Source organism: Clinocottus analis, unplaced genomic scaffold (assembly GCF_023055335.1).
Source record: "Clinocottus analis isolate CAN_PGR_092001 unplaced genomic scaffold, fCliAna1.0.p SCAF_72, whole genome shotgun sequence".
NCBI lineage: Eukaryota > Metazoa > Chordata > Actinopteri > Perciformes > Cottidae > Clinocottus > Clinocottus analis.
Genome location: NW_027176232.1, coordinates 125,001 through 149,833, shown reverse-complemented (window position 1 = coordinate 149,833; position 24,833 = coordinate 125,001). Strand labels below are relative to the sequence as shown.

General features: G+C 43.0%; 4 protein-coding genes and 1 pseudogene across 4 annotated transcripts in view; 3 read left to right on the top strand and 2 right to left on the bottom strand.

The window, feature by feature from the left end:
• Positions 1-1,871: 1,871 nt before the first annotated feature.
• On the top strand, positions 1,872-6,931 carry il7r (interleukin 7 receptor). Its single transcript, XM_068566953.1, has 8 exons — positions 1,872-1,959; positions 2,826-2,949; positions 3,072-3,220; positions 3,694-3,848; positions 3,933-4,089; positions 4,174-4,279; positions 4,362-4,434; positions 4,935-6,931. The coding sequence occupies exons 1-8, from the start codon at positions 1,872-1,874 to the stop codon at positions 5,370-5,372; spliced, it is 1,290 nt and encodes a 429-aa protein (XP_068423054.1). The 3' UTR covers positions 5,373-6,931.
• On the bottom strand, positions 6,829-11,008 carry capslb (calcyphosine-like b). Its single transcript, XM_068566988.1, has 5 exons — positions 10,916-11,008; positions 9,511-9,653; positions 8,611-8,788; positions 8,326-8,535; positions 6,829-7,263 (listed from the first exon to the last, which is right to left on the bottom strand). Exons 1-5 carry the CDS (start codon positions 10,964-10,966, stop codon positions 7,162-7,164), a joined length of 684 nt encoding a protein of 227 aa, XP_068423089.1. The 5' UTR covers positions 10,967-11,008; the 3' UTR covers positions 6,829-7,161.
• A 2,025-nt stretch (positions 11,009-13,033) lies between these two features.
• LOC137779336 (plancitoxin-1-like) lies at positions 13,034-15,387 on the top strand (annotated as a pseudogene).
• Positions 15,388-15,567: 180 nt separating this feature from the next.
• On the bottom strand, positions 15,568-21,008 carry hsdl2 (hydroxysteroid dehydrogenase like 2). Its single transcript, XM_068566972.1, has 11 exons — positions 20,907-21,008; positions 19,058-19,221; positions 18,817-18,915; positions 18,133-18,247; positions 17,776-17,879; positions 17,588-17,686; positions 17,261-17,455; positions 17,087-17,158; positions 16,617-16,760; positions 15,954-16,082; positions 15,568-15,861 (listed from the first exon to the last, which is right to left on the bottom strand). The coding sequence occupies exons 1-11, from the start codon at positions 20,921-20,923 to the stop codon at positions 15,752-15,754; spliced, it is 1,248 nt and encodes a 415-aa protein (XP_068423073.1). The 5' UTR covers positions 20,924-21,008; the 3' UTR covers positions 15,568-15,751.
• A 1,193-nt stretch (positions 21,009-22,201) lies between these two features.
• Positions 22,202-24,833, top strand: part of LOC137779317 (polypyrimidine tract-binding protein 1-like) — an 8,169-nt gene continuing 5,537 nt past the window's right edge. The window contains exons 1-7 of the mRNA XM_068566958.1: positions 22,202-22,353; positions 23,017-23,062; positions 23,191-23,357; positions 23,785-23,928; positions 24,200-24,352; positions 24,446-24,556; positions 24,783-24,833. The exon at positions 24,783-24,833 is cut by the window's right edge and continues 103 nt beyond it. Of these exons, the coding sequence (XP_068423059.1) occupies positions 23,041-23,062; positions 23,191-23,357; positions 23,785-23,928; positions 24,200-24,352; positions 24,446-24,556; positions 24,783-24,833 (648 nt within the window). The 5' untranslated portion in view covers positions 22,202-22,353; positions 23,017-23,040. The remainder of the gene's footprint in view (positions 22,354-23,016; positions 23,063-23,190; positions 23,358-23,784; positions 23,929-24,199; positions 24,353-24,445; positions 24,557-24,782) is intronic.

Below are 24,833 nucleotides of genomic sequence, written 5' to 3'. Positions count from 1 at the left end.
GTCAAGTTTATTTTAGTTCCTCAGATCGGCTCAAAAAACTGCAAATCCCAGAATGCACCAGCAGCAGGCGGCTCATTACTTTAAGTTGGAACATGGCGAATGGGAGGAGTCAACTCATATTTCACCCACAGAAGACACAGGTCAACTCATGTGACGTTGTTTTGAAAAGTACTGCAGCTGTGTACTCAAGTATTGTACTCGTTGTACTTTCATCACCTGCAGCTCCGCTTCCGTTGCAGAGCTGTGGGAACCGAGAGGGAGACGCTTCCCACAGCTCTGTGGGCTGCTGCCTGTCTGTCTGCCTGTCTGCCTGCCTGTCTCTCTCTGTCTGTCTGTCTGCCTGTCTGTCTGTCTGTCTGTCTGTCTGCCTGTCTCTCTGTCTGTCTCTCTCTGTCTGCCTGTCTGTCTGCCTGTCTCTCTGTCTGTCTGCCTGTCTGTCTGCCTGTCTCTCTGTCTGTCTGCCTGTCTGTCTGCCTGTCTCTCTGTCTGTCTGTCTGTCTGCCTGTCTATCTCTGTCTGCCTGTCTCTCTGCCTGTCTCTCTGTCTGTCTGTCTGTCTGCCTGTCTGTCTGCCTGCCTGTCTCTCTGTCTGTCTCTCTCTGTCTGTCTGTCTGTCTGCTTGTCTGCCTGCCTGTCTCTCTCTGTCTGCCTGTCTGTCTGTCTCTCTCTCTGTCTGTCTGTCTGTCTGTCTCTCTCTGTCTGCCTGTCTCTCTGCCTGTCTCTCTGTCTGTCTGTCTGTCTGCCTGTCTGTCTGCCTGCCTGTCTCTCTGTCTGTCTCTCTCTGTCTGTCTGTCTGTCTGCCTGTCTGCCTGCCTGTCTCTCTCTGTCTGCCTGTCTGCCTGTCTCTCTCTCTCTGTCTGTCTGTCTGTCTCTCTCTCTGTCTGTCTGTCTGTCTGTCTGTCCTACTAACAGACAGCCGGTGGAGGAACAGGAAGTGGAGTTTGTTCATATATATATATATATATATATATATATATATATATATATATATATATATAATGTCAGGATGTAAAGCAGCCCCCTCTACAAGTACAAGTATTGTGTACATGTACATTGTGTGTACTTCTACTGCCAGCTAAACTCACCAGGATCTAGACTAGAACCACATGGATCTAAAACCAGCAGGATCTAAAACCAGCAGGATCCAGAACCAGCAGGATCCAGAACCAGCAGGATCCAGAACCAGCAGGATCCAGAACCAGCTGCGCTCCTCAGACCAAACGGCCCGAACCAGCTGGAAAGTTTTCAGATGTTCAGATACGAGGTGCGGTTTGTCGAAGGCGGAGCCTCCAACCTCTCCTGCAAGTACAAGTACACATGCAAGTACAAGTACACATGCAAGTACAAGTACACATGCAAGAGTACAAGTACACATGCAAATACAAGTACACATGCAAGTACAAGTACACATGCAAGTACAAGTACACATGCAAATACAAGTACACATGCAAATACAAGTACACATGCAAATACAAGTACACATGCAAGTACAAGTACACATGCAAGTACAAAATGCAAATACAAAGTAGTGAATCTGAACAGGTAGAAAAAAGAGTTCATGTTTTGATAAAGTAAATGTGTGAAACTGATCTTTTTGGGTTCAGAGTCATCCTGAAATGTGTTGTTGTTGTGGTTGTTTGTCAACCACAACAACAACAACAACAAACAGTTTGACTGAAGTGTTTCTCTGTTCAGGTCTGAAGGTGTTAACTCTTCTTCTGTTTGCTGAACAGAGATGTTTACTGCTTTACATCCTGTGAGAACCCTCCTCCTCCTCCTCCTCCTCCTCCTCTTTCTCCTCCTCCTCTACCTCCACCTCTTCTACCTCCTCCTCCACCTCTTCCTCTCCACTAGAAGCTGTGAGCCGTTGAAATGCTGCTGAGCTTCTGGGTCGCTGCTCTGCTGCTGCTGCTGCTGCTGCCGGCTGGGACTCGACCTCAGAGCGGCGACGAGGACGAGGGTGAGACGTCTTCACATGTTTTTACAGTGTCACAACTATCTATATTTTGTATATATATATATATATATATTTATATATATGTATATATATATATATATATATATATATATATATATATATATATATATATATATATATATATATATAGACGTCTTTACATGTTTTTACAGTGTCACAACTATCTATATTTTGTATACATATATATATATATATATATATAAATATATGTATATATATACATATTTATATATATGTATATATATACATATATAGACATCTTTACATGTTTTTACAGTGTCACATCTATATTTTGTATACATATATATATATATATATATATGTATATATAAATATATGTATATATATATATACATACATTTATATATATGTATATATATATATATACATATATAGACGTCTTTACATGTTTTTACAGTGTCACAACTATCTATATTTTTTATACATATATATATATTTATATATATATATACATATACATAGGGTTAGGGTTAAGCAAATACATATTTGTATGTATAATTTATATAAATTTATTCATATTTATATATATATATTTAATATATATATATTATGTATTATATTAAAAAAACATATTTATATATATTTTCTTAAATATATTTATATTTTTTGTATATATTTTCAAATATTTTTACTTATATATAAGTACAAATATATAAATATATTTATATTTAGATCAATCTTTATTCCTATTTATATCAATATTTTATATTAAAATATAAAATGTATTTAAACACGAGCTTAAGGTCTGGTAGGAAACGTTCTTCGTGTATTATTTCCTGTGTGACTTCCGGTGGAGTCTCTGGCGGTAAAGCAGCGTTTCCTCTCAGTTCCCGCGCTGCGCTGCCGCTCGCAGCTCCTCACAGCCGGAAGCAGCCTGAGCTGCGAGCTGCTGGGAGGCCGCAGCGACGACGAGGACGACGAGGGCGACGGCGTGAGGAACATGACGGTGTGGTAAGGACCCGTTCAAAAGGCTCGCTGCGCGCCCGGCTCCGGCTCCCGGCCCCGGCTCCCGGCTCCCGGCCCCGGCTCCCGGCCCCGGCTCACGGCTCACGGCTCTGCCCTTCTGCCCTCAGCTTCAGAGACTACAGTGTGAATCAGGACGTGTGTGTGCAGGCGGCCGGAGACACCGTCACCCACCTGAACCCTGTGTTCAACTTCACCGTGACCGCGCACCTGCAGGCCGGAGGCCGCATTACCACCACAGTCGACCTGAAGAAAATAGGTAAATGTGTTCACTCGGAGATGAATATGAACACACAATCACACACAACAGTGTTTATTCACCTAAAGCTCCTACAAGGAACTATTTTTTGCTGGTGATTCTGGCACCCCCTGTGGACTCGAGTGGTAGTGCCTCTGACAGTCTGTCCCTCTTGGTCCTGGTTCTTCCCTCCAGCGGGTCCAGCAGTCAGGCGCTCCTGGTGAACCTGCATGATGTCGTCTGGTTCCACCAGAATCCGACCAAACGATAAGAACTATATATAGAAATAGGCCTTCAGGGGGCGACTCCTCTGGTTGTATAGAAGTCTATGCTTCATGTGTTAAAGCTGCATTCTCTCTTCTGACCACCAGGGGGCGACTCCTCTGGTTGTATAGAAGTCTATGAGGCCTTTTTTCAGATTTGGATTTCAGATATGCTCTTGAACTTTGTGAAGTGATGACATCATTGATGACATCGTTGTTGTGTCTCTGCAGTTCGGCCCAGACGTCCTGAGGTGAAGAACGTGACTTTCCACCAGGAGGCTCAGCGGGCTGTGGTCCGGTTTCAGACTCCGTACCTCCCAAACGAATACATCAGAGTCGACAACCAGCTCTTCCAGCTGCACGTCTGGACCGCCGGCAGCGCGATAGTAATTTCCTTTCTGTCGCTTGTTCTTTCTGCTGCTGCCGTTGTGCCGGTGGACTCAGACTCACTTGTCTCCTGTTGGACTCAGACTCAGAACGTGTCGGCGGACACCTCTCTGGAGATCGGCATGGAGCGCCTCCTGCAGGCCGCAGAGTACCATGTGAGGGTGCGAGCGATCCCTGAACACGGTCTGCAGGGTTTCTGGAGCGAGTGGAGCGAAATGTTCACTTTCTTCACTCCGGCTGGTAAGAAACACGTACTGCTCCTTTAAAACTCCGAAGAGAAGGTGGACCTGTTTTTAACTCCGCCCTCTCATCTATTCTCTCCAGACGTCCAGAAACAGAAGGATGAAACACGGGAGACCAACCAACTCATTGTGTGTCTCCTCATTTTGCTGGCGGTGCCTTCAAGTGTCGTTTTCTTCTGGAAAAACAAGTACGAAGTCTCGGCTTCCTCGTCAGAGATTCTTTGTTTAAGACGCGCGTCACGTATTTATACTTCTTTGCTTCCTTCACAGAATATTTACGTACATGTGGCCGAGCATCCCCCACCCCAAACACACACTGGGGCAGATCTGCAAGATCAATAAAGTGAGTTCTTTTATTTCAACACTATTTCAAACGGTCGATAGCGGTCAAGTGACGTCGCCCTCTAGTGGCAGGAATCAGGAATCACGTGTGTCGGTCGTCACAAATCACCAAAACCTCAGAGTTTAAAACAAGTTTGTTTCCTACCAACTGGCAACGTTTCTTTCAGAGGAAGTGGCACCGAGCTAGCGTCTAGCGGTGCTAACGGAGCTAACTGTGCTAGCAGAGCTAACTGTTCACCGAGAGGGGATCGGAGGCCGGTTGCTATGGTGCCCTCATACGGCTGTGTTAAACGCCGTATGAGGGCAGCGTGACTGAGCAGGAGGCCAGTTTGGAGAGACATTACTCCTCTGGATCTTCACGTAGATGATAGTGATGATGATCTGAGTGTTGTCTTGCAGATCAGACGCTGCTGGTCACGAAGCCCGTCTCTGTGCCGAGGGCACGGAGTTAATCTAGATTATATATTCTACACATCACGATGAATGTCATCTTGTTTGCAGGGCCTCTTATTGAACTTCAAGCCGGAGGAGTTCAGCGCTCTCAAAGTGGAGAAAACGGAGAAACCTGAGCCCCCGATCGCTGCTGAAGCTGCTGGCTCCGCCCAGTCCACTCCTTCCTGCTCCGCCCAGTCCACTCCTTCCTGCTCCGCCCAGTCCACTCCTTCCTGCTCCGCCCAGTCCACTCCTTCCTGCTCCGCCCAGTCCACTCCTTCCTGCTCCGCCCACAGCTCCGAGGGCTCCGGGAGCTCCTCCAGCGTCAGCACGGAGATCTCCGCCCTGTTGAGCAGGAGCTCGTCCGACGGAGAGGACGGCCTCCAGAGCTCCGGTCCGACCCTCGGCCTCGGGGGGAGCGCTGACTCGCCTCTGCCCGAAGGCAGCGGTGGAGGAAACGAGGCCGAGGCCTACGTCACCATGTCCAGCTTCTATCAGATCCAGTGATGGACGGACACTTTCATTGTGTCCATCAAACGTACCTTCAGAATCCAACAGGCAGGTCGCGACCTCACAGGAAGTCCAGAGGTCCATCTCAGATCCACTACACGATGAAATGTGTGAGAAGACAAAGCTTGTTTTCAACGACGCGTCCGTCCACCACTTTGACCCAGAACTATCTCAACAGCTGCTGGATGGACTTGAAGGTTTTCACAGACGTCCACTGAGTCCAGAGGTTCAATCCTGATGACATTTCTTCTGTCTGACTTCTTTTGAGAAAAATATCTCAAGAATATTTTGGATTTGGAATCTTTAACGTAGAACTCCGTTCCATATTGTCAAGAGACTTTTTACAGAGTCTTTTTTTAAATATGTGCAGCAGAAATGTGGTAAATATCTTTTTATTATTATGTCTGCGAGTCAAAGTGGACCATTTAGACCAGAGTGTAGCATGTAGCCATTCGCTAACTGCTAACTGTAATGACCCAGGGGTTTTGAAATGTAGCTTGCTGTATATGTTGTGGCTTTCAATGCCGTACGAATATATCACCTATGATTACATCATATCTCATACTCTGGAGACCAAACCAGTGTTCTTGCATTTTATTCTACAAATTACAGAAAACAACCTCCCGGACAGCCTGGAATGTCAGTACAGGATGCTTTGGAAATTAAAGTCCATCTACACATGTTAGTAAAGTGTTGTTCCACCACACATCTCCAGAACTTAAGATCCCGTCCACTGAAGGACCAGTAGAACCTGCTAAATGTCCACTAGACCCAACTGAAGGACCAGTAGAACCTGCTAAATGTCCACTAGACCCAACTGAAGGACCAGTAGAACCTGCTAAATGTCCACTAGACCCAACTGAAGGACCAGTAGAACCTGCTAAATGTCCACTAGACCCAACTGAAGGACCAGTAGAACCTGCTAAATGTCCACTAGACCCAACTGAAGGACCAGTAGAACCTGCTAAATGTCCACTAGACCCAACTGAAGGACCAGTAGAACCTGCTAAATGTCCACTAGACCCAACTGAAGGACCAGTAGAACCTGCTAAATGTCCACTAGAAGAATCTTGAACCTAAACCCCAGGTTAAAGTAAACCCTGATGTAGTTTGGGTCGGGTACTGTTCCTCCACAACCCTCCAGAACCGTTTCAGAGCTCGTTGTCAAAGATGGAAGTTGTTCATGTGTCCGCTGTCTGAATATCGGTCTGTGCTGAAATGAAAGAAAGCTGCTCGTATGTAAACCGCTGTGGTCGTTCATCGACAGGCTCTTCTCGCTCATTCAGGGGGATGTGACCCCACAAACACAACGCTGCCTCTTCAAGTACGAGACACAACCTGCACCTCATGTGTCAAACGGCTGAGATGAGAACACAGAATGTACGCTTCATTTTCTCTTGAATCTGTAATATTTCCCTCTGACTGTTGCTCTACATACTGTAAGGACGACATATTGTTCTACCAATGCTTTTATTGAAACAAAGCCGTGCTGCATATCAAAGTACAATAAAGTAGGTTATGAAGTCATACCGCTTATTGTTTCACTAGAAAATAACATGTTTCTCTATTCTAAATGTGTGTATTTCAATCATATTCCATTTATTAAAAACAAACTGCAGAATGCAAAATGATGAAAGTCAAAACACTCCTAAATTATTGTATAACTTCCAACAGCGCATCATTTATAAAAGCGGGTAGAAAACAGCTCGATCGTATCAACTATGCACAATAATGAGTAATATTAATTACAATAATAAATAAGGGAGTTTGTGTCCTTTGGATGGATTCAGAGTTTCCAGGCGTTCCTCATCATCAGAATGAAGTAGACGTCGCTGTCGATGGAGGCGCTGACTCCACAGTAATAGTTGATGAACTCCTCTTTGGTCACCTGTTGAGGAGAAGAAGAGTTCCTGTTGAAGAAGAAGAGTTCCTGTTGAAGAAGAAGAGTTCCTGTTGAGGAGAAGAAGAGTTCCTGTTGAAGAAGAAGAGTTCCTGTTGAGGAGAAGAAGAGTTCCTGTTGAAGAAGAAGAGTTCCTGTTGAGGAGAAGAAGAGTTCCTGTTGAGGAGAAGAAGAGTTCCTGTTGAAGAAGAAGAGTTCCTGTTGAGGAGCAACATGATGAAGACTTTGCCACCAAGTGAAAGATCAAGAGAGGTCAGTTTGTGACAGCAGCTGCTTTCCATCTAAATGAGCCACATGTTCATTTTATCTCTGAGATGATTAATCTGACAAAGGAACACAAAAGGGAAACTCCATCATCTGAGACTTTGACCTGGAGGCCTCGTGATGACCAGGAAGCAAGGCGTAGCGTCTTCAACTTGTAGAAACACTAGGAAAGAGATGAGCATGAATGCATCGAATGGGAATAGTATTAAAAAATAAAGGTGAGACCAAAGGGCTTCAGATTTAAATGGAAACAGTGAGGAGTGAGTCCAGAAACAGATGAGATGGATGATTTGGTTTTATTGAACGACTGAGAAACTAAATTATAAGTAACAGCCAGCAAACCATCTAACTACTGAGCTGAGTATCTTGTATGGTTCTTTGTGGTTCTTTGTGGTTCTTTGTGGTTCTTTGTGGTTTTTTGTGGTTCTTTGAGTCCAATTGTTCCTTCAGCTTAATGAGTATCTGTGTGTCTCTCTGTAATCAACCATACAACATACAGATGGAAGCTCCTCCCACTACCGGACGGGGAGCTGCTTTACCAGAAGGATGCTAGTCACAGTTTCCAGGCGTTTTTCATCATCACAATAAAGTAGACGTCCGTATCGATGGACGCACTCACACCAGCGTAATAATTCATAAACTCCTCCTGGGTCACCTTCAGAGAGTAACATCAGCATGAATATACATTCATATCAATAATTACCACTTGTTTCAGGGCAAGAAGAACATCCGGCTGTATAAATGTTCTCTTACCGACCTCCTGTTGGACCAGCGGGTCAACGTTACCTTTCCATCTTTGTCGTACGGGGAGTCGAAGCTGTCCAGGAACAGCCTGAAGACCTGGTCCTCCGACCACTCCCCGTTGCGGTACTTTGGGTGGTACTTGGCGTTGTAGACACCGCGCAGGTCTTCGATGGTGATCACCCCATCGGCCGTCTTATCCAGCTTCCGAAAGGCCTCCATGATCACCTCCTTCCTGGCTTTAGACATCTGCGGCTGCAGAAAGTAGAGCGAGGAAGTGAAGAAGCAGGAGGCGCTGGTCAGCTGCACGGCGACCTCGTTGCATTTTACCCTCAGAGTGATGAGGAACTCGTCAAAGTCGATGGTGCCGTTCCGGTCGCGGTCGAAGAGCTGAAAGAGCGCCGTGGCTTCCTGCCTCTCCATCAGGATGCCGTAGTCGTTCAGGCCCTTCAGGAACTCCTTCAGGTCCAGCGAGCGGTTGTTGTTGTCGTCCATTATTTTGAAGGTTCTGACAAACAGCGTGAGGTCATCAGAGCTTTTCATCAGTTAAAGTACTCAAGATTTAGCGAAATGTACTTCAAGTGGAAGTACTTGTCGGTAGAAGAAGTATTCAGATCTTTTACTTAAGTAATATACCACGACACAGAAAATAGAAAATAATTACTTCATATAATATGTATGTATGTATGTATGTATATATATATATATATATATATATATAATATATATTTAACTCATAATAATACTACATTGTAGTACTTCTGTGACTCATAGTACCACAGTACTGTAGTACTTCCGGACTCATAGTGCCACAGTACTGTAGTACTTCCGGACTCATAGTGCCACAGTACTGTAGTACTTCGGACTCATAGTGCCACAGTACTGTAGTACTTCGGACTCATAGTACCACAGTACTGTAGTACTTCGGACTCATAGTACCACAGTACTGTAGTACTTCTGGACTCATAGTACCACAGTACTGTAGTACTTCGGACTCATAGTACCACAGTACTGTAGTACTTCGGACTCATAGTGCCACAGTACTGTAGTACTTCGGACTCATAGTACCACAGTACTGTAGTACTTCGGACTCATAGTACCACAGTACTGTAGTACTTCTGGACTCATAGTACCACAGTACTGTAGTACTTCGGACTCATAGTACCACAGTACTGTAGTACTTCTGGACTCATAGTACCACAGTACTGTAGTACTTCGGACTCATAGTACCTGCCCAGCCCTTTGATCCCGGACGAGCCTCTGGACAGACACAGCAGCCGCAGCCTCTCCAGCGGGTCGGCGCTGTGTGCCAGCCGGCTGCGGGCCTGCAGCGCCATCTCCCGGTCGTGTCTCCACGTGCCCGCCATCAGCTGCTGCAGTTCACACAGAGGAGCCGGAAATGCTCTGAGGTCACTTCCGGGTACGTACTTCAGTCACTTCCGACACGCACGGAGCCGAGAGGCGTTACTTATAAGAGAGTACTTTTATTTTGTAGTACTTTATTATAACAGAGTACTTTTATTTTTGCAGTACTTTCTTGTAACAGAGTACTTGTATTAGCAGTACTTTCTTATAACACAGTACTTTGGTTTTGCAGTACTTTCTTAGAACACGAAATGAAATGAAAGGAAAAGTACTTTAGTAATCTCCAAGGAGATTTTTTTTGCAGTACTTTCTTAGAACACAGTACAGTACTTTGGTTTTGCAGTACTTTCTTAAAACACAGTACAGTACTTTGGTTTTGCAGTACTTTCTTAGAACACAGTACAGTACTTTGGTTTTGCAGTACTTTCTTATAACACAGTACAGTACTTTGGTTTTGCAGTACTTTCTTATAACACAGTACAGTACTTTGGTTTTGCAGTACTTTCTTATAACACAGTACAGTACTTTGGTTTTGCAGTACTTTCTTATAACACAGTACAGTACTTTGGTTTTGCAGTACTTTCTTATAACGCAGTACAGTACTTTGGTTTTGCAGTACTTTCTTATAACACAGTACAGTACTTTGGTTTTGCAGTACTTTCTTATAACACAGTACAGTACTTTGGTTTTGCAGTACTTTCTTATAACACAGTACAGTACTTTGGTTTTGCAGTACTTTCTTATAACACAGTACAGTACTTTGGTTTTGCAGTACTTTCTTATAACACAGTACAGTACTTTGGTTTTGCAGTACTTTCTTATAACACAGTACAATACTTTGGTTTTGCAGTACTTTCTTATAACACAGTACAGTACTTTGGTTTTGCAGTACTTTCTTATAACACAGTACAATACTTTGGTTTTGCAGTACTTTCTTATAACACAGTACAGTACTTTGGTTTTGCAGTACTTTCTTATAACACAGTACAGTACTTTGGTTTTGCAGTACTTTCTTATAACACAGTACAATACTTTGGTTTTGCAGTACTTTCTTATAACACAGTACCACGTCGTGTTTAGAAGCTCGTGGAACCCGGAAGTGTCGCGCTCGTGCAGGAGGAACGTTAACAGGATATTTATCGTCACAGAAGTATTTACTTAATGTATGAACAATGTACTTAACACTGAACATGAATACATTAAAATGAATGTGTGACTTAATGTATTCATGTGTATTCATTGTGTATTTATCTTCTTCGCATCGACTCACCAACTCTTTGACGTTTTTCTCTTCCGCTGGAGACGCAAACACCGTTGCCATGGAGCCCCAGAGTCCTCTCCTGTGATTGGCCGTTTTAATGAGCTGACGTCACCGTTTATTTCACAAAGATCAGCTTGACCAAAATACATGAATCCTGCTAAAAGTACTACTAAAAGTCCGGTACATTCGGCGGTACTGGGTTATGGTACTTGTACCATTACAGCAGTATTTAATTAATCTTTAATTTAGTATTTAAATCATCTTCACAACTGGAAGACAAAAGATTCAAACGTTTGCTCGCTACGCTTCCTGTGGTTATTTCAAAATAAAAGCTTTTATTTAGTTTTACAGTGACCCACACACCGGAAGTGGTGTCATCGTGATCGGCAGCGGATCAATAAAGTTCATTCAGTGGACTACTTCTGCTCTTTAAGTTTTTTTAACTTTTCTTTTTGTCACTTCTGAAATTACAATTATTCATTTCATAACTATTTTATTTATTTTATTGAAGTGACCTTTTGGTTGTCTTTGTGTCTTCTGTAATGGCCGTATTTCCGTATTCTCGAATGAACGGAAAAACAAACGAACGAAACGTACACGGACTTTACTGCAACATCACGTGACTACATTAAAAATATTGTGTACATTTATTTATTTAATTCTTTTTATGCACTGGTTCAAACGTCTTCCTCATGAGAGAAGTCATTTTATATTTATTCACTCGTTTTTGTCAAAATAAAATGTATGATGAATGTACAGAATATATATATATATATATATATATATATATATATATATATATATATATATATATATATATATATATATATATATATATATATATATTCATTCATTCATTCATTCATTCATTCATTCTGTTTGCGTTCCTCTAATTCATGTGTTTTTATGTTCCATAATGTTGTAAAGGTATTTTATCAGGCTAAAAATTCCTGCATTAAAATAATGCATCGTGACAGTTTGGATTATTTGAAAAGGGTCATTTATTTATATCATTTAATTATCACGCTATCATATTAACACGGCCAGCTAGTAATAAACAATAAAACGCCTATGTCATGTGCAAAAGCACATATATGTGCGTGTGTATGAACATGCAGTACACCTCAACACACTGGTTGGTGGTTCAACCATCAGGTGACCTCTGGGTTCCTGAGAGTGGTCTCTGGCCAAAGTGTACTGCTTAGGGCCCGAGCGACTGAAGGAGTCAGTCCGACCCAGAGGACCCTGTTGTTATTGCATATTCGCAAAAAGTCACCAAAATTAGCAGTAAAATAAAGTAAATGTTGACGACATTTAGTTTATTTTTTAGGGACAAGGTACAGATTAATATTGACTTTAGCAAAGAGCTCTATCTTTCTTTCTGTTCAAGGCTGAACGACCATAAATGGAGAGCAGTTTATGGGAATGTCAGAGACGTATTAAGAGCCCGTTGGACAGGACGGCTATTGGTTGATTTGAGGTGATGTACAAAGGGCGGAGTCGTCCTCGGAGTTCTGGAGGTCACATTTGTATTAATACTGAGCAGATAGAAGACGACAAGTTCGACTCCAGACTGAAGCTGAAGACGGCTGCATCATTTCATTCCCGCTCAAAAGTAAGTGTCACCGCTCTTGTTTTGTTTACAGGTTAAAAGGTTTGTTCTGCTCATTTTCCTCCAATCCTAAATAACTCCACACAAAGCTCCGGCTGGTTGTCTCCTGCTCCAGTGGTACTCGATGTGCTTACAACTGATTCATCAACACATTTGACAACACGAGTCCAAAGAAGAGCATTTAGATGCCATTCCTTTAGTCTGCGAGAAGCAGCAATGTTCCTTTAAGGCTACATGTAGCCTTTGAGGCTACATGTAGCCTTTGAGGCTACATGTAGCCTTTGAGGCTACATGTAGCCTTTGAGGCTACATGTAGCCTTTGAGGCTACATGTAGCCTTTGAGGCTACATGTAGCCTCTGAGGCTACATGTAGCCTTTGAGGCTACATGTAGCCTCTGAGGCTACATGTAGCCTTTGAGACTAAACGTATCCTTGGCAGCACATTTACAGAGGGCAGTGTTTGTCTGACTGCTGTGAACGTGAAGGAGCTGAAGTGCTGCTGTGTTCCAGGGATTATGTGGACGTTCCTCCTGACCTCCAGTCTGCTCTGCTGGGGCTCTGAAGCCATTGTGAGCTGCAAAGATAATGTTGATCATGATGTGGACTGGTGTGTAAAACCTTCTCTGCTGCCAAAGACAGGTGTATTTGTTAAGTTTGTTCTTTTGAGTTTCCTTCTTCTCATGTAGTTTTTCTGTTTATCATCAGGTACATCATTTACAAAGCCCCCGTAATGTCAGGCCGCACTGGTTTGGAGTATCTCTACATGGATTCAACTGGGATGACAAATAATCTGCCCTTAATACAAACGTACAGCAACATCAAGGATCCGAATGGCGTCCTGGCAAACACCCTGAAGCCTATCTTTCAACCAATCACATCAATGGTGAGAATTCATCTTTTCCGACTAGAGACGTGTACGGTGTCAGATAGGGTCACTTCCTGTTTACTGGTCGAAGGAAAACAAGATGGCGACGAACAAAACACCCTGAACTGGAAGCATCATAACATCAGTCCACATTACAATAAGAAAGGTCACGAGGACTACGCTCACTTGTGAGACAGTCTGTGGTGCTTTGGCTGTGTGTTTGAGCTCGTGAGCGCCCCCTAACGTCACGCTCGTGTTCCCCAGGAGTTCTGATGGTCACTGAGAACAGCCCTGGAGTCTGGCTCTCACACAGCACGCCACAATTCCCCTTCAGAAGAGATGCAAATCGTTTCTGGCCCGACAGCGGATCAAAATACGCTCAGACGTTCATCTGTGTGACGTTCAACTACCAACAGTTCAACGATATAGGTAAGCAGCTCAGCTCATTGTGCTGGAGGTGTGATCCACCTGGACGCTGTGTCATGTCACGCTCCTGTCTTCAGGTACTCATCTGCAGTACATCGGAGCCTTCCCGTTTGAATATGATTTACCAGCGGGCGTTCACCAGTCACTCCAGGACGCTGTCGACTGGAAATATCTGGACCCGGCCAACAATTTCCATCCGATGTTTTCAAGTGGAGGTCATTCTTTTCAAATCATCGCGAAGCAGCAGAACGGAGAAGTACAATGTGATTTAAATTAATAAACAATCTGAATGCTTTAACATTTAATGTGGTTAAATATATCATTTCAAATATTAGCATAATTTCGATTCCGATAAATAATCTCACTCATAATTCAGTGTGGCAGTGGCACAAGGCTTTACAATGCTGATCATAGTCAGTGTAATCTGTATTATGTAAAGATCATGACGTCTTATGGTGAACACGGCGGCGTGCTTATGGTTTGTACCGTGTGATTCATCCACATTGTTTATCTGTACTCATACGAGATATCATAGAGTTCTGGGTGAACACAGGCGGACACAATATTCTATCCTCCATTTCTGATTCAACGTCAGTGACGACACGAGGAGAATGTCAACCCCGATGGGCTTTAACGACACATCGTCACACAGATTTCACCACAAGACAGGATTTTGCATCCGCTGGCTTCTTTGCATTGACTTTGTACCTGGTCTCCTCTTGTTCTTCCAGATGGAGATCTTTACGTCACCATCGCACAAGGACTCAACAGCGATGTGGACGTCCAGACTTGGTGCAAGAATTCCCCTTCCTTCTGCAGAAAAAACATACCCAACGTGCTGAATATCAAAGCTGTGAATACTAATGTTGGTGCATGGGAAACTTCATCTGATCATTCAAAGTGGTGCGTAGCCAGAGCTCCAAATACTTTTTGGACCTGTATTGCTGATGTAAACAGGGAGAACACCCAGTATGTGAGGCGGGGGGGGGCGCACTGTGCATTCAGAACCAAGAAGTTCGAAAAACATTCCTGCAATTTGTTAAAGCCACTGAGGATTGTCCAAAACCCAAACTCATCCAGAGAATTGAGAACATTGACGACATCATAGGCTTCATAAACCGCATGGTTATCTTAGACAGCATGGGCATCTTAGACAGCGTGGACAACGTTGACAGCGTGGACAGCGTGGACAACGTGGACAGCGTGGACAGCGTGGACAACGTGGACAGCGTGGACAGCGTGGACAACGTGGACAGCGTGGACAGCGTGGACAGCGTGGACAGCGTTGACAGCGTGGACAGCGTGGACAGCGTGGACAGCGTGGACAACGTGGACAACGTGGACAACGTGGACAGCGTGGACAACGTGGACAGCGTGGACAGCGTGGACAACGTGGACAGCGTGGACAACGTGGACAGCGTGGACAACGTGGACAGCGTGGACAGCGTTGACAGCGTGGACAGCGTGGACAGCGTGGACAGCGTGGACAACGTGGACAACGTGGACAGCGTGGACAACGTGGACAACGTGGACAACGTGGACAACGTGGACAGCGTGGACAACGTGAGCTTCTTCTAAACCCTAAAACTCAGCCCAAGATGTGCCTTTAAGTTTGGGCTGCAGAGCTCACTGCAGGTCCTCTGGAGGAACTTTGTCCTGTGAAGTCATTGAGACTAACGCTCTAATAAAAACACTGAGAAGATTGATAACGTCTGGTTTGATCCTCACTTGTTAATAGGACACAAGGTTATTATTACATGCTGGAATATTCTTTGTTTTTTATTTCCATCATTAAAGGTCAGAGTTCCTGTACAGAATGTGAGAACATCACGATAAATCACACCGTTAATTATTATCATAGCGGATTATCTTCTTTAAGGCAACATGTACAGCTACTAGCAGGGGCGGGGCCTGAGAGGGCGGGGCCTGAGGGGGCGGGGCCTCACAGCTTGCTCATGCGGCCCATGAGTTTCTCCAGCTTGAGGGCGAGCGCCATGTCGCCTTTGATCCGCAGCTTCCCCGACATGAAGGCCAACGTGGGCTTCAGCTTCCCTGAAAACACAAACACACGGCCATTATTATTATTAATATTAATATGATTATTATTATATGTAATCCTCTGCGTTACCGTGGCGACGCCTCACCTGCAAACATCTTGCTGAAGTCGCCAGAGTCCATCGTCATGACAACGTCGGCTTTGACAGGCGGCTGGCCCCGCCCGGCCTGACCAGCGCCGCTCTTCAAGTCCAGGAACCAAACGCCCTCATTTGGTCCTTATATGGACATAAACACATTTATATTACTGCCACGCCCACAAGATGTCCTTTTATGGACATAAACACATTTATATTACTGCCACGCCCACAAGATGTCCTTTTATGGACATAAACACATTTATATTACTGCCACGCCCACAAGATGTCCTTATATGGACATAAACACATTTACATTACTGCCACGCCCACAAGATGTCCTTATATGGACATAAACACATTTACATTACTGCCACGCCCACAAGATGTCCTTATATGGACATAAACACATTTACATTACTGCCACGCCCACAAGATGTCCTTATATGGACATAAACACATTTACATTACTGCCACGCCCACAAGATGTCCTTATATGGACATAAACACATTTACATTACTGCCACGCCCACAAGATGTCCTTATATGGACATAAACACATTTACATTACTGCCACGCCCACAAGATGTCCTTATATGGACATAAACACATTTACATTACTGCCACGCCCACAAGATGTCCTTATATGGAGACAATCCTGTACAACAGACGAACCTGATAGGTCGAACTGATAAACGGCCTGAGTCAACTTGACGACGTCTTCGTTGAGGACTCCTCTGATGGCGACGAACGTGGTTTCTATCGGTCCTCCGGAGGAAGACGACGATGATGATGGTGCTTTGAAGGCCGGGGTCGCCCCTAGCAACAAGAACACAAAGGAAGGTAATTTCATTTTAGTGAAGAAATTAGGAGGCGTAAACCAAAAATATACACTTATATATACACAACACTGCATTTCACCGGATTTAAGTTCAGTATATTAAAATAATATACGTTCATAGTACAACATTAGTATTGTACTAGTACGATAACAGTATTTGAAAACACCAATGTAATTGTTGTAGTATAATTTGCAATACTGAAAGTAGTATATGTAGTCATTTCTGCTATCAAAGTCATTTCAATAGTATTGCAGTATTATCGGTAGTACTAGCAGTAGTATCCACAGTATGTGAGGTATTTACCATGTTGCTCCATCTGTTCCACCAGGTTCTCTGGTGCTTCGTCCAGGAAGAAGTCCGGCAGCAGTGGGTGACCTGTTGACCAATCAGAGACCGCCATGAGTACCACATGACCGTGTGCGTAAAGCTGCAACCACCCATGCTAGGTTAGCTCAAGCTCAGTTAGCATGACGTCACCTGGCTGGACGGCGTACTGATCGAAATCTTGGACTCCTTGCTCCTTCAGGATGTCTTCGTCCACCAGGAAGTGACCCGTGTAGTCCTTTGGCCGGGACAGGACGGCGTAGGCGGCGTCCGCCATGATGTCAGACGTACGGCACTGTTTGCCGATGGCCTCTCCGCCCAACATGTCCATCGCTGCTGTCTGGATGGCTAAGGCAACAACACAGAGCAGGGTTAGCATGCTAGTTCACAATGAGCGTCTATGGGGGAGTCTGTTAGCGTGCTAGTTTACTATGAGAGTCTACGGGGAGTCTGCTAGCATGCTAAACTTTAGCCACCAACCAGTTTTAGGCCAGAGAGCGTTGACGGCAATTTGACCTCTGAACTCTTCCGCCATTCCAAGGACGCACATCGACATGCCGTACTTCGCCATTGTGTACGCTGTAAAAAAAATTTAAAAAACATGTTCATAATAAACAAAACCACACAGGTGTATGATGGGATGCTGGCCAGTCGGTTGCCTTGGTTACCTGTGTGGTTCTTGAACCAGACGGGGTTGAGGTTGAGCGGAGGCGACAAATTCAGAATGTGAGGACTGCGACTCTTCAGCAGGTGAGGGATGACCAGCTTCGACCTGAAACATTCAGATAGACGTGAACTGAAGCTCGTTAACTGTTAGCTCGTTAACTGTTAGCTGTTAGCTCGTTAACTGTTAGCTCGTTAACTGTTAGCTCGTTAACTCGTTAACTGAAGCTTGTTAACTGTTAGCTTGTTAACTGTTAGCTCGTTAACTGAAGCTTGTTAACTGTTAGCTCGTTAACTGAAGCTCGTTAACTGAAGCTTGTTGACTGTTAGCTCGTTAGCCGAAGCTCGTAACAGGTTCCTACGTCAGGTAAGTCCCTCTCAGGTTGACTCCCAGCATCAGGTCCACCTTCTTGAGGGGCGTCTCCAGAGTTCCTGTCAGACTGATGGCGCTGGCGTTGTTCACCAGGATGTCGATTCCTGCCAATCAGAACACACGATAGCGATGATGTCATCAGCCTGATCCCTTACCAGCTTCCTACCCACCAACAGAACTATAAAAAGTGTTTTACCCTTGAACCTGTATAGAAACCTTCAGTGTGATGTTGTTCATTCATATTTACTGCAGATTTGTTTAAATATTATTATTTTTATAAAAATCTACAGAGAAAAAATAAAAACAATTTAATTTCAAATAAAAATGTGAAGTACTTAAACAAAACAAAAAAAACACTTAAAAGATGTGTTAAGCAAAAATAATGACTAAAAAGTCATAATGTTATGAGTCAGATGAGCTGAAGTTAATCAATATTATCAGAGATTTAATGTTCAAATTAATGACGACTTTGGTTCTCAAAATATTACGGATTCTTCTAATAATGTGAGACCTAATTTGCTCCTAAAAGACTAAAACATGTTTTTTTCTTATATTAATTTCGTCTGTAATCATGCTGCAACGGTTTAGTTATTATTCAACATTTCACAAAACTGATTCTGTTTCTTTTATAGTTTCTAATGTTTTTGTTCAACACTGAAGAAACGATGTTTGCCTCCAAACTTGTCGACGGCTTTCTGAACGGCAGCTACGACCTGCTGCTCGTCCCGGATGTCGACAACACAAGCCAACGCTTTCCCGCCTGCCGCCTCCACTGAAACACACAGGAAACGCTCCGTTTAGCCCTTCAAAATAAAAGTCCTGCTCCTGGAAACAGAACCATTAGAACATCTTTGGGGCTGGAATTATTTTTGAGAGTAAATGATTAAAACAATGTTAGCCTGTTAGCTCCTCACCCTCCTGAGCGGCGGTGTAGATGGTTCCCGGTAGTTTCGGGTGGGCTTCAGCCGTCTTGGCAGCGATAACGATGTTGGCTCCGTCTCTGGCGGCCTTCAGTGCGATGGCTTTGCCGATCCCTCGACTCGCTCCGGTGATGAAGAGCGTGCAGCCGGCTAGCTTCCTGTAAACACAGAGAGCACTCAGCTAGCACACCACTTCATGCATTCTCACGGATGCTAGCAGTTTCCCCTCGTTTCCAGTCGTTACGCTAAGCTAGGCTAACCACGTCTCACTCTAGTTTCCTGTGTAAAAAATAATAATGTTCGTTTATTGAGTCAGTGTTATAAATATATGTCTCTCCTTATTTCTACAGAAATCTGTAATTCATGAAACCAAAGTTTCTGGTTGTAAGCAGAAAGCCACAAACATACTATCATAATAGCTAACTGCTAACAACACAGTTATATTTAAGTAGATATTATTGATACAGAAATAAAGGTTTGTCTACAGCTTGTCCAAATAAAAAATAAAAATCACCAGATATGTTTTAAAGTTAAAACACAAGTAAGATGGCTGAAGTTTGAAATAAAACCAAATGTCAATCTGGTGCTTTTTTAACAGCTGAAAAATATTACTTTAAAGTTTTAATCTAAATCAAGTTTTGAAAAAGACATACGAACAATAATATCAGTCTGCTAAAGATCTCGTCATGCACACGTGGTCAACAATGACCTCATGAGAGCTGCTGCGGCTCTAAAACCTGCAGCCACCTCACTCTCGTGAGATCATCACAAGCCCGACACAAATCTACCCAGCATGCATTGCACGCTGATCTTCAGTGATCGATTTAATGTTTATTCTGTGGCTCCTCCCCCTCCTGTCCCCTAGGGGGCGCTGTTTGGAGCGTCATCAGCCTGCAGGAGCCTCAGCTGAGCGGCCTGGCAGCCTGTCTCTCTGAGGAGGACACCGACACATTGCTGCTTATCTTCTGCTTTGTTTCTTTGTGCACATTCCTCATATTTGAATGGTTAGTGGGGTTTGTTTTCATACATTTCTGCTCCTTAGCTTATGTTGTCTCACACTTCATGTCGCAGTCTTTGACAATATATAAATGCAATATATAAATACTGTGAAAATATTACAACTCTTTACACATACTTTCTGTACACACTCTACAGAAAGTATGTGTAAAGAGTTGTAATACTTTCACAGCATTTACACCTGTTTTATATTAAAGATACTTTATGAAATACAGATACGTGATTCAGCTCCTCCAGGGTCTGAAGGTTCTCGACTTACCTTGTAGTTTGCTGTGAATAAAGCCTATTATTATTATTATTATTATTATTATTATTATTATTATTATTATTCTGCATTATTTTGCAGGATCCTTGGAGCTAATGTCACCAAATTAAATAAAGGAAAAGATCACTTTTAGAATGACTTGTTTAAAAGATCAGAAGTAACCGACCAAACCCAACTAGGTTATTAGTCTCGGGAGCAGCTGGGTCCACGGCCCGGTTCGGCTCCAGTCCGGTCCAGATCCATTCAGCTAGCTGCCGGTCTGCAAGCCGCATCGGTTAGATAATGACAGCTGTAACCAACAGAGCTCCGTGGAAAGAAACGTCGTCCTTTCATTGTGCCTTGCTCAAGGGTCGAGAGACCCGAGCCGGTCGAGGCTGAAGCGGAAAGCTTCACTGAGAGTTCGTCGTTAGTAAGAACTCAAACTGAAGCCTTTAAGTCTCTAAATCTCATCTTATTATGAGTCGTTTCATGTTTTTTAGATTGTGTTTAATGGTGTTAAAATCAGCTCTTTTTGACCGAAGCCAGTATTTAGGACAGGTGTGTCGCGCTTCGTGAACTCACCCCGTGTTCTGCAGCATCGTGATTCTGTGTAGAAGACGAAGTGAAGAAGTTTAACAATGACAGACCTTCTTCTTCTCCACCTTTCACCCACTTACTGACACTCTCCTCAACCGGAAGTCACAGAGCCACTGCTCGGCTCCACTTCCGGTTTGCGGGCAAAGACGAGAAGAGACGACGGGATGACTCCCTCTTTGGTTATGAACCGTCACGTCGTGTTGACGTGTTTGTTGTTTTTATATATTTGTTTATTTGTACTATTAACCAAAATGTACTTCATAACAGAATCCTCTCCCGACTTTTCCACCATGATGAAAACCTGAAGATGTGGCTGAGAATCAAAGCACTTGTAGTTTATTAATATACGTATTTATGTACCACATGTTTTATATTCTACAGTAACCTTTATAAAGGTATTCTTCCTGTTATGTCTTTTTCTATTGTGTAGTATGTCTTCAATACTCTTTCTTATTAAAATACACATTGAATAAGTTATACGTGTTGTAAAGTACTGTCATGTGTTTCTTTACCATATTTATATTAAAATTATGTCTTGATTATTGCACTGTTTATTGTTTTTATTTGTTATTGTTTTATTCTATGTATGTTAATAGTTTTTATTATGATCCTTTATTGGCCCCGTAGTGAGGAGATGTACAGGATTGTGTTGTGTTTATTGTTCCATTCACAGAGAACGTAGATGTTATGTGTAATAAATGAAAGTAAAAATCTACATCCTTTAGTCTGCTAAATACTTTCGCCGATATTTGAACTGATTCATGTATTGTGAGTTATTGTTGCATGTTATTGTTGCATGTAATCTAATGTCATTTATTAGTTTTACTTGTTTACTAGATATGCATTCAAGAAAATATGTGTACAATACATGTACATAAAGATACACATGCACATAAAGCGTATAGTTCATATACACACCCTCATACATACATACATACATACATACGTGTATGTATGTATGTATGTGTGTGTGTGTATATATATATATATGTACATATATATGTATATATATGTATATATATATATATATATATATATATATATATATATATATATATATATATATATATATATATACACAATATTTTTCATGCAGTTCCCGATACATGAAACATAATAAGTTTATAAAATATTTGTTTCTATTTTTAGATGTTTTTCTTCTCCGTTTAGACATATTTATTACTATTTAATATTTATTATTGATCCGTATCGCCCCCGCCCCCTTCCTTCTGAGGCGTGTCCGCGCGGAGCGGCCATGTTCTCTCGTGACGTCATCAAACGGGAAGTGAGCTCGTTGTTCTCCGGTGGCTGCGGCGCGCGGAAGGCTCGCGAACCAAAACAACTCTTCTTCTCCACCTCCTTCCTCCTCTCCCTTCTCCTCCTCTCCCTTTTCCTCCTCTTCCTCCCCCTCCTCTCCACGGACCATGGACGGGTGAGCGCGTGGAGATCTCCCCCAAACCTTTCTGCCGCCGTGTCTCCTTCCATCCGCCCTCATGTTTCCTTGGCGACTGAACCGCACCTGCGCGAGCCCCCTTCCCCCCACCCCCTTTTCCTGTTTGTTGTTGTTGTTGTTGTTGTTTACTTAATTGAAATACTTTCCCGCCACCGACCATTTTTTCCCGCTGCTCGCGCGCTATTATGTTGCCTGTGTGTCTTTTTTTCCCTTTTTTTCTGGGTTTTGTTTTGGGTGAAAGTGTCGCGAGCAAAGAGTGGCGGGATTTGATGGGTTGAAATATCGCGATAACTAAGTACTCGCATAGAACAGACTGTATACAAGAATACTTTGTTACTCGTGGGTTTTTTTTACAACACTGTATTCAGATATATTCTTTGGTCACATGACTAATACATCCACGAATACAAAAGTAATTTAGAAATTTAATTAAATGATCCCAAATATTAACCTTTGATTCCAGCTTCCATTTGATTAGATTTAAATCTATTAGGCTTCATCCTTCAGTTTGTTATAGTAAACTATGTATCTGCGTGGTCTGCAGTAATGTTTACATCATGAAGTAACCATAAGCTGATTATATACTTTATATTCAATAAATACATAAACACAAATACTGAGCAATATTCTGTGTTTCTTCAGGAATCAGAGTTCTCTTTCTCGACTATGAGATCCAGTGCGTCCTCAGGTGAGCTCCTCCTGTCTCCTTTCTCCTCCTTTGGCCTCCTTCTGTCTCCTCCCTCCTCCTGTCTCCTCCCCCTTTAGAGCTGCCGTGTGTTGACTCACCTGTCTGTCCACTCACCTGTCTGTCCACAGCGGATGGCACTGATAGGCTGTGTGTTTCTGAGCGCGCTCAGTCCGTCCCGTCTCCTGTCCTTCACCTGCGGCAGCTTCCTGCTGACGTCTCTGAACAAGAAGTAATCGCTCTGGCACTTCCTTTTGGCCGAGTTAGTCATCTGATCACGCTGAAAGCCAAAAACCAGGTAACTGCTATTGGCTTACTGCTAACAGCTAACATATAACTGCTAACTGCTAACATCCAACGGCTTACTGCTGATAGCTAACTTTTAAAAATTGTCTGAAATTTTCAAAGGTTTAGTTTTAGAAAAATCTATTGATTAAATATGAAGAAAACATATGTATTATTATTATTATTATTATTATTATTATTATTATTATTATTATTATGTCTTCCTGTATATATTCCTTTTTTCTTCTAATATGTGTTTATACTTCTAAATATACTAGATATATATTTATATATATATATATATATATATATATATATATATATATATATACATACATATATATTTGTGTCTCATTTTGATTTTCTTTATTTAATATATTAATGGTTTAGTTTCCATTGATGTTTAAATTATTAATTAAACATGATAACGTTTTTTAAAGGCATTTTTAGAAATGGCGTCGGAGGAGGCAGCTGTTACCATGGTGAACTACTACACCTCGGCCCCGCCCACCATCAGGAACCAGCCAATCTTCATTCAGTACTCCACCCATCGCGATCTCAAGACCAACGATCTGACCAATCAGGTGAGGAGCTGCCGCGCTAGCCCCGCCCCCTCAACTCTTCAGCTTTTGTTATTTAAATCTTTTTGTCAAGTTAAGATTTTTTTAAAGACAAATGAATAACAATAACAGACAGATCAAAGTAAAAAAATGGTGGTATTTTTTTTTTTATTTGAACGTTTTCTTAACTTAATTGATGAAAAGTTTTTTGATTTTAAAGTCTACTGCATTTTTAAACGACAATTTAAAATATATTTGACATGTGATTGTTCTTTTCAATCCCTCTTGTTGACAGAGAGCAGCTCTGCAGGCCATCAGTGCAGCAGCGGTGCATTCTGGGAACATGGCGTCAGGAGCAGAGGGGCGGGGCCTAGCTCCTCAGAGTCCCGTCCTGAGGATCATCGTGGAGAACTTATTCTACCCGGTGACTCTGGAGGTCCTGCAGCAGGTCGGCGATGTTTATAAGTATTATTATTTATGTATTGCGGGTTGTTATTATTATTGTTTGTGTATTACAGGTTGTTAATGTTATTGTTTTCAGATCTTTAGTAAGTTCGGCTCGGTGTTGAAGATCATCACTTTCACCAGAAACAACCAGTTCCAGGCGCTGCTGCAGTTCAGTGACAGCGTGCACGCTCAGCACGCCAAGGCCGTGAGTCACGCGTACGCTCACACACACACACAGACGCTCACAAATGTACACACACACACGCACGCTCACACACACACACAGACGCTCACAAATGTACACACACACGCACACTCACACACACACACAGACGCTCACAAATATACACACACACACGCTCACACACACACACAGCTCCATCCAGCCTGGCCCTGAGCTGTGGACCAATCAGAGGGCTCCTCTGTCTCAGGCGCTGGGCGGGCAGAACATCTACAACGGCTGCTGCACGCTGCGGATCGAC

Bases quoted from the DNA above. Each gene is read 5' to 3' on its own strand.
- capslb (XM_068566988.1), bottom strand. From the start codon at position 10,966: ATGGCAACGGTGTTTGCGTCTCCAGCGGAAGAGAAAAACGTCAAAGAG. The intron at 9,654-10,915 runs GTGAGTCGATGC...TGTGAACTGCAG, and splicing joins AGAAAAACGTCAAAGAGTTG to CAGCTGATGGCGGGCACGTG. The intron at 8,789-9,510 runs GTACTATGAGTC...GCTGTTTGTCAG, and splicing joins GGGATCAAAGGGCTGGGCAG to AACCTTCAAAATAATGGACG.
- il7r (XM_068566953.1), top strand. From the start codon at position 1,872: ATGCTGCTGAGCTTCTGGGTCGCTGCTCTGCTGCTGCTGCTGCTGCTG. The intron at 3,849-3,932 runs GTAATTTCCTTT...TGTTGGACTCAG, and splicing joins GGACCGCCGGCAGCGCGATA to ACTCAGAACGTGTCGGCGGA. The intron at 4,435-4,934 runs GTGAGTTCTTTT...TCTTGTTTGCAG, and splicing joins AGATCTGCAAGATCAATAAA to GGCCTCTTATTGAACTTCAA.
- hsdl2 (XM_068566972.1), bottom strand. The intron at 16,083-16,616 runs GTTCGTCTGTTG...TGTCCATATAAG, and splicing joins TTATCAGTTCGACCTATCAG to GACCAAATGAGGGCGTTTGG. The intron at 15,862-15,953 runs GTGAGGCGTCGC...TTGTGTTTTCAG, and splicing joins CTTCAGCAAGATGTTTGCAG to GGAAGCTGAAGCCCACGTTG.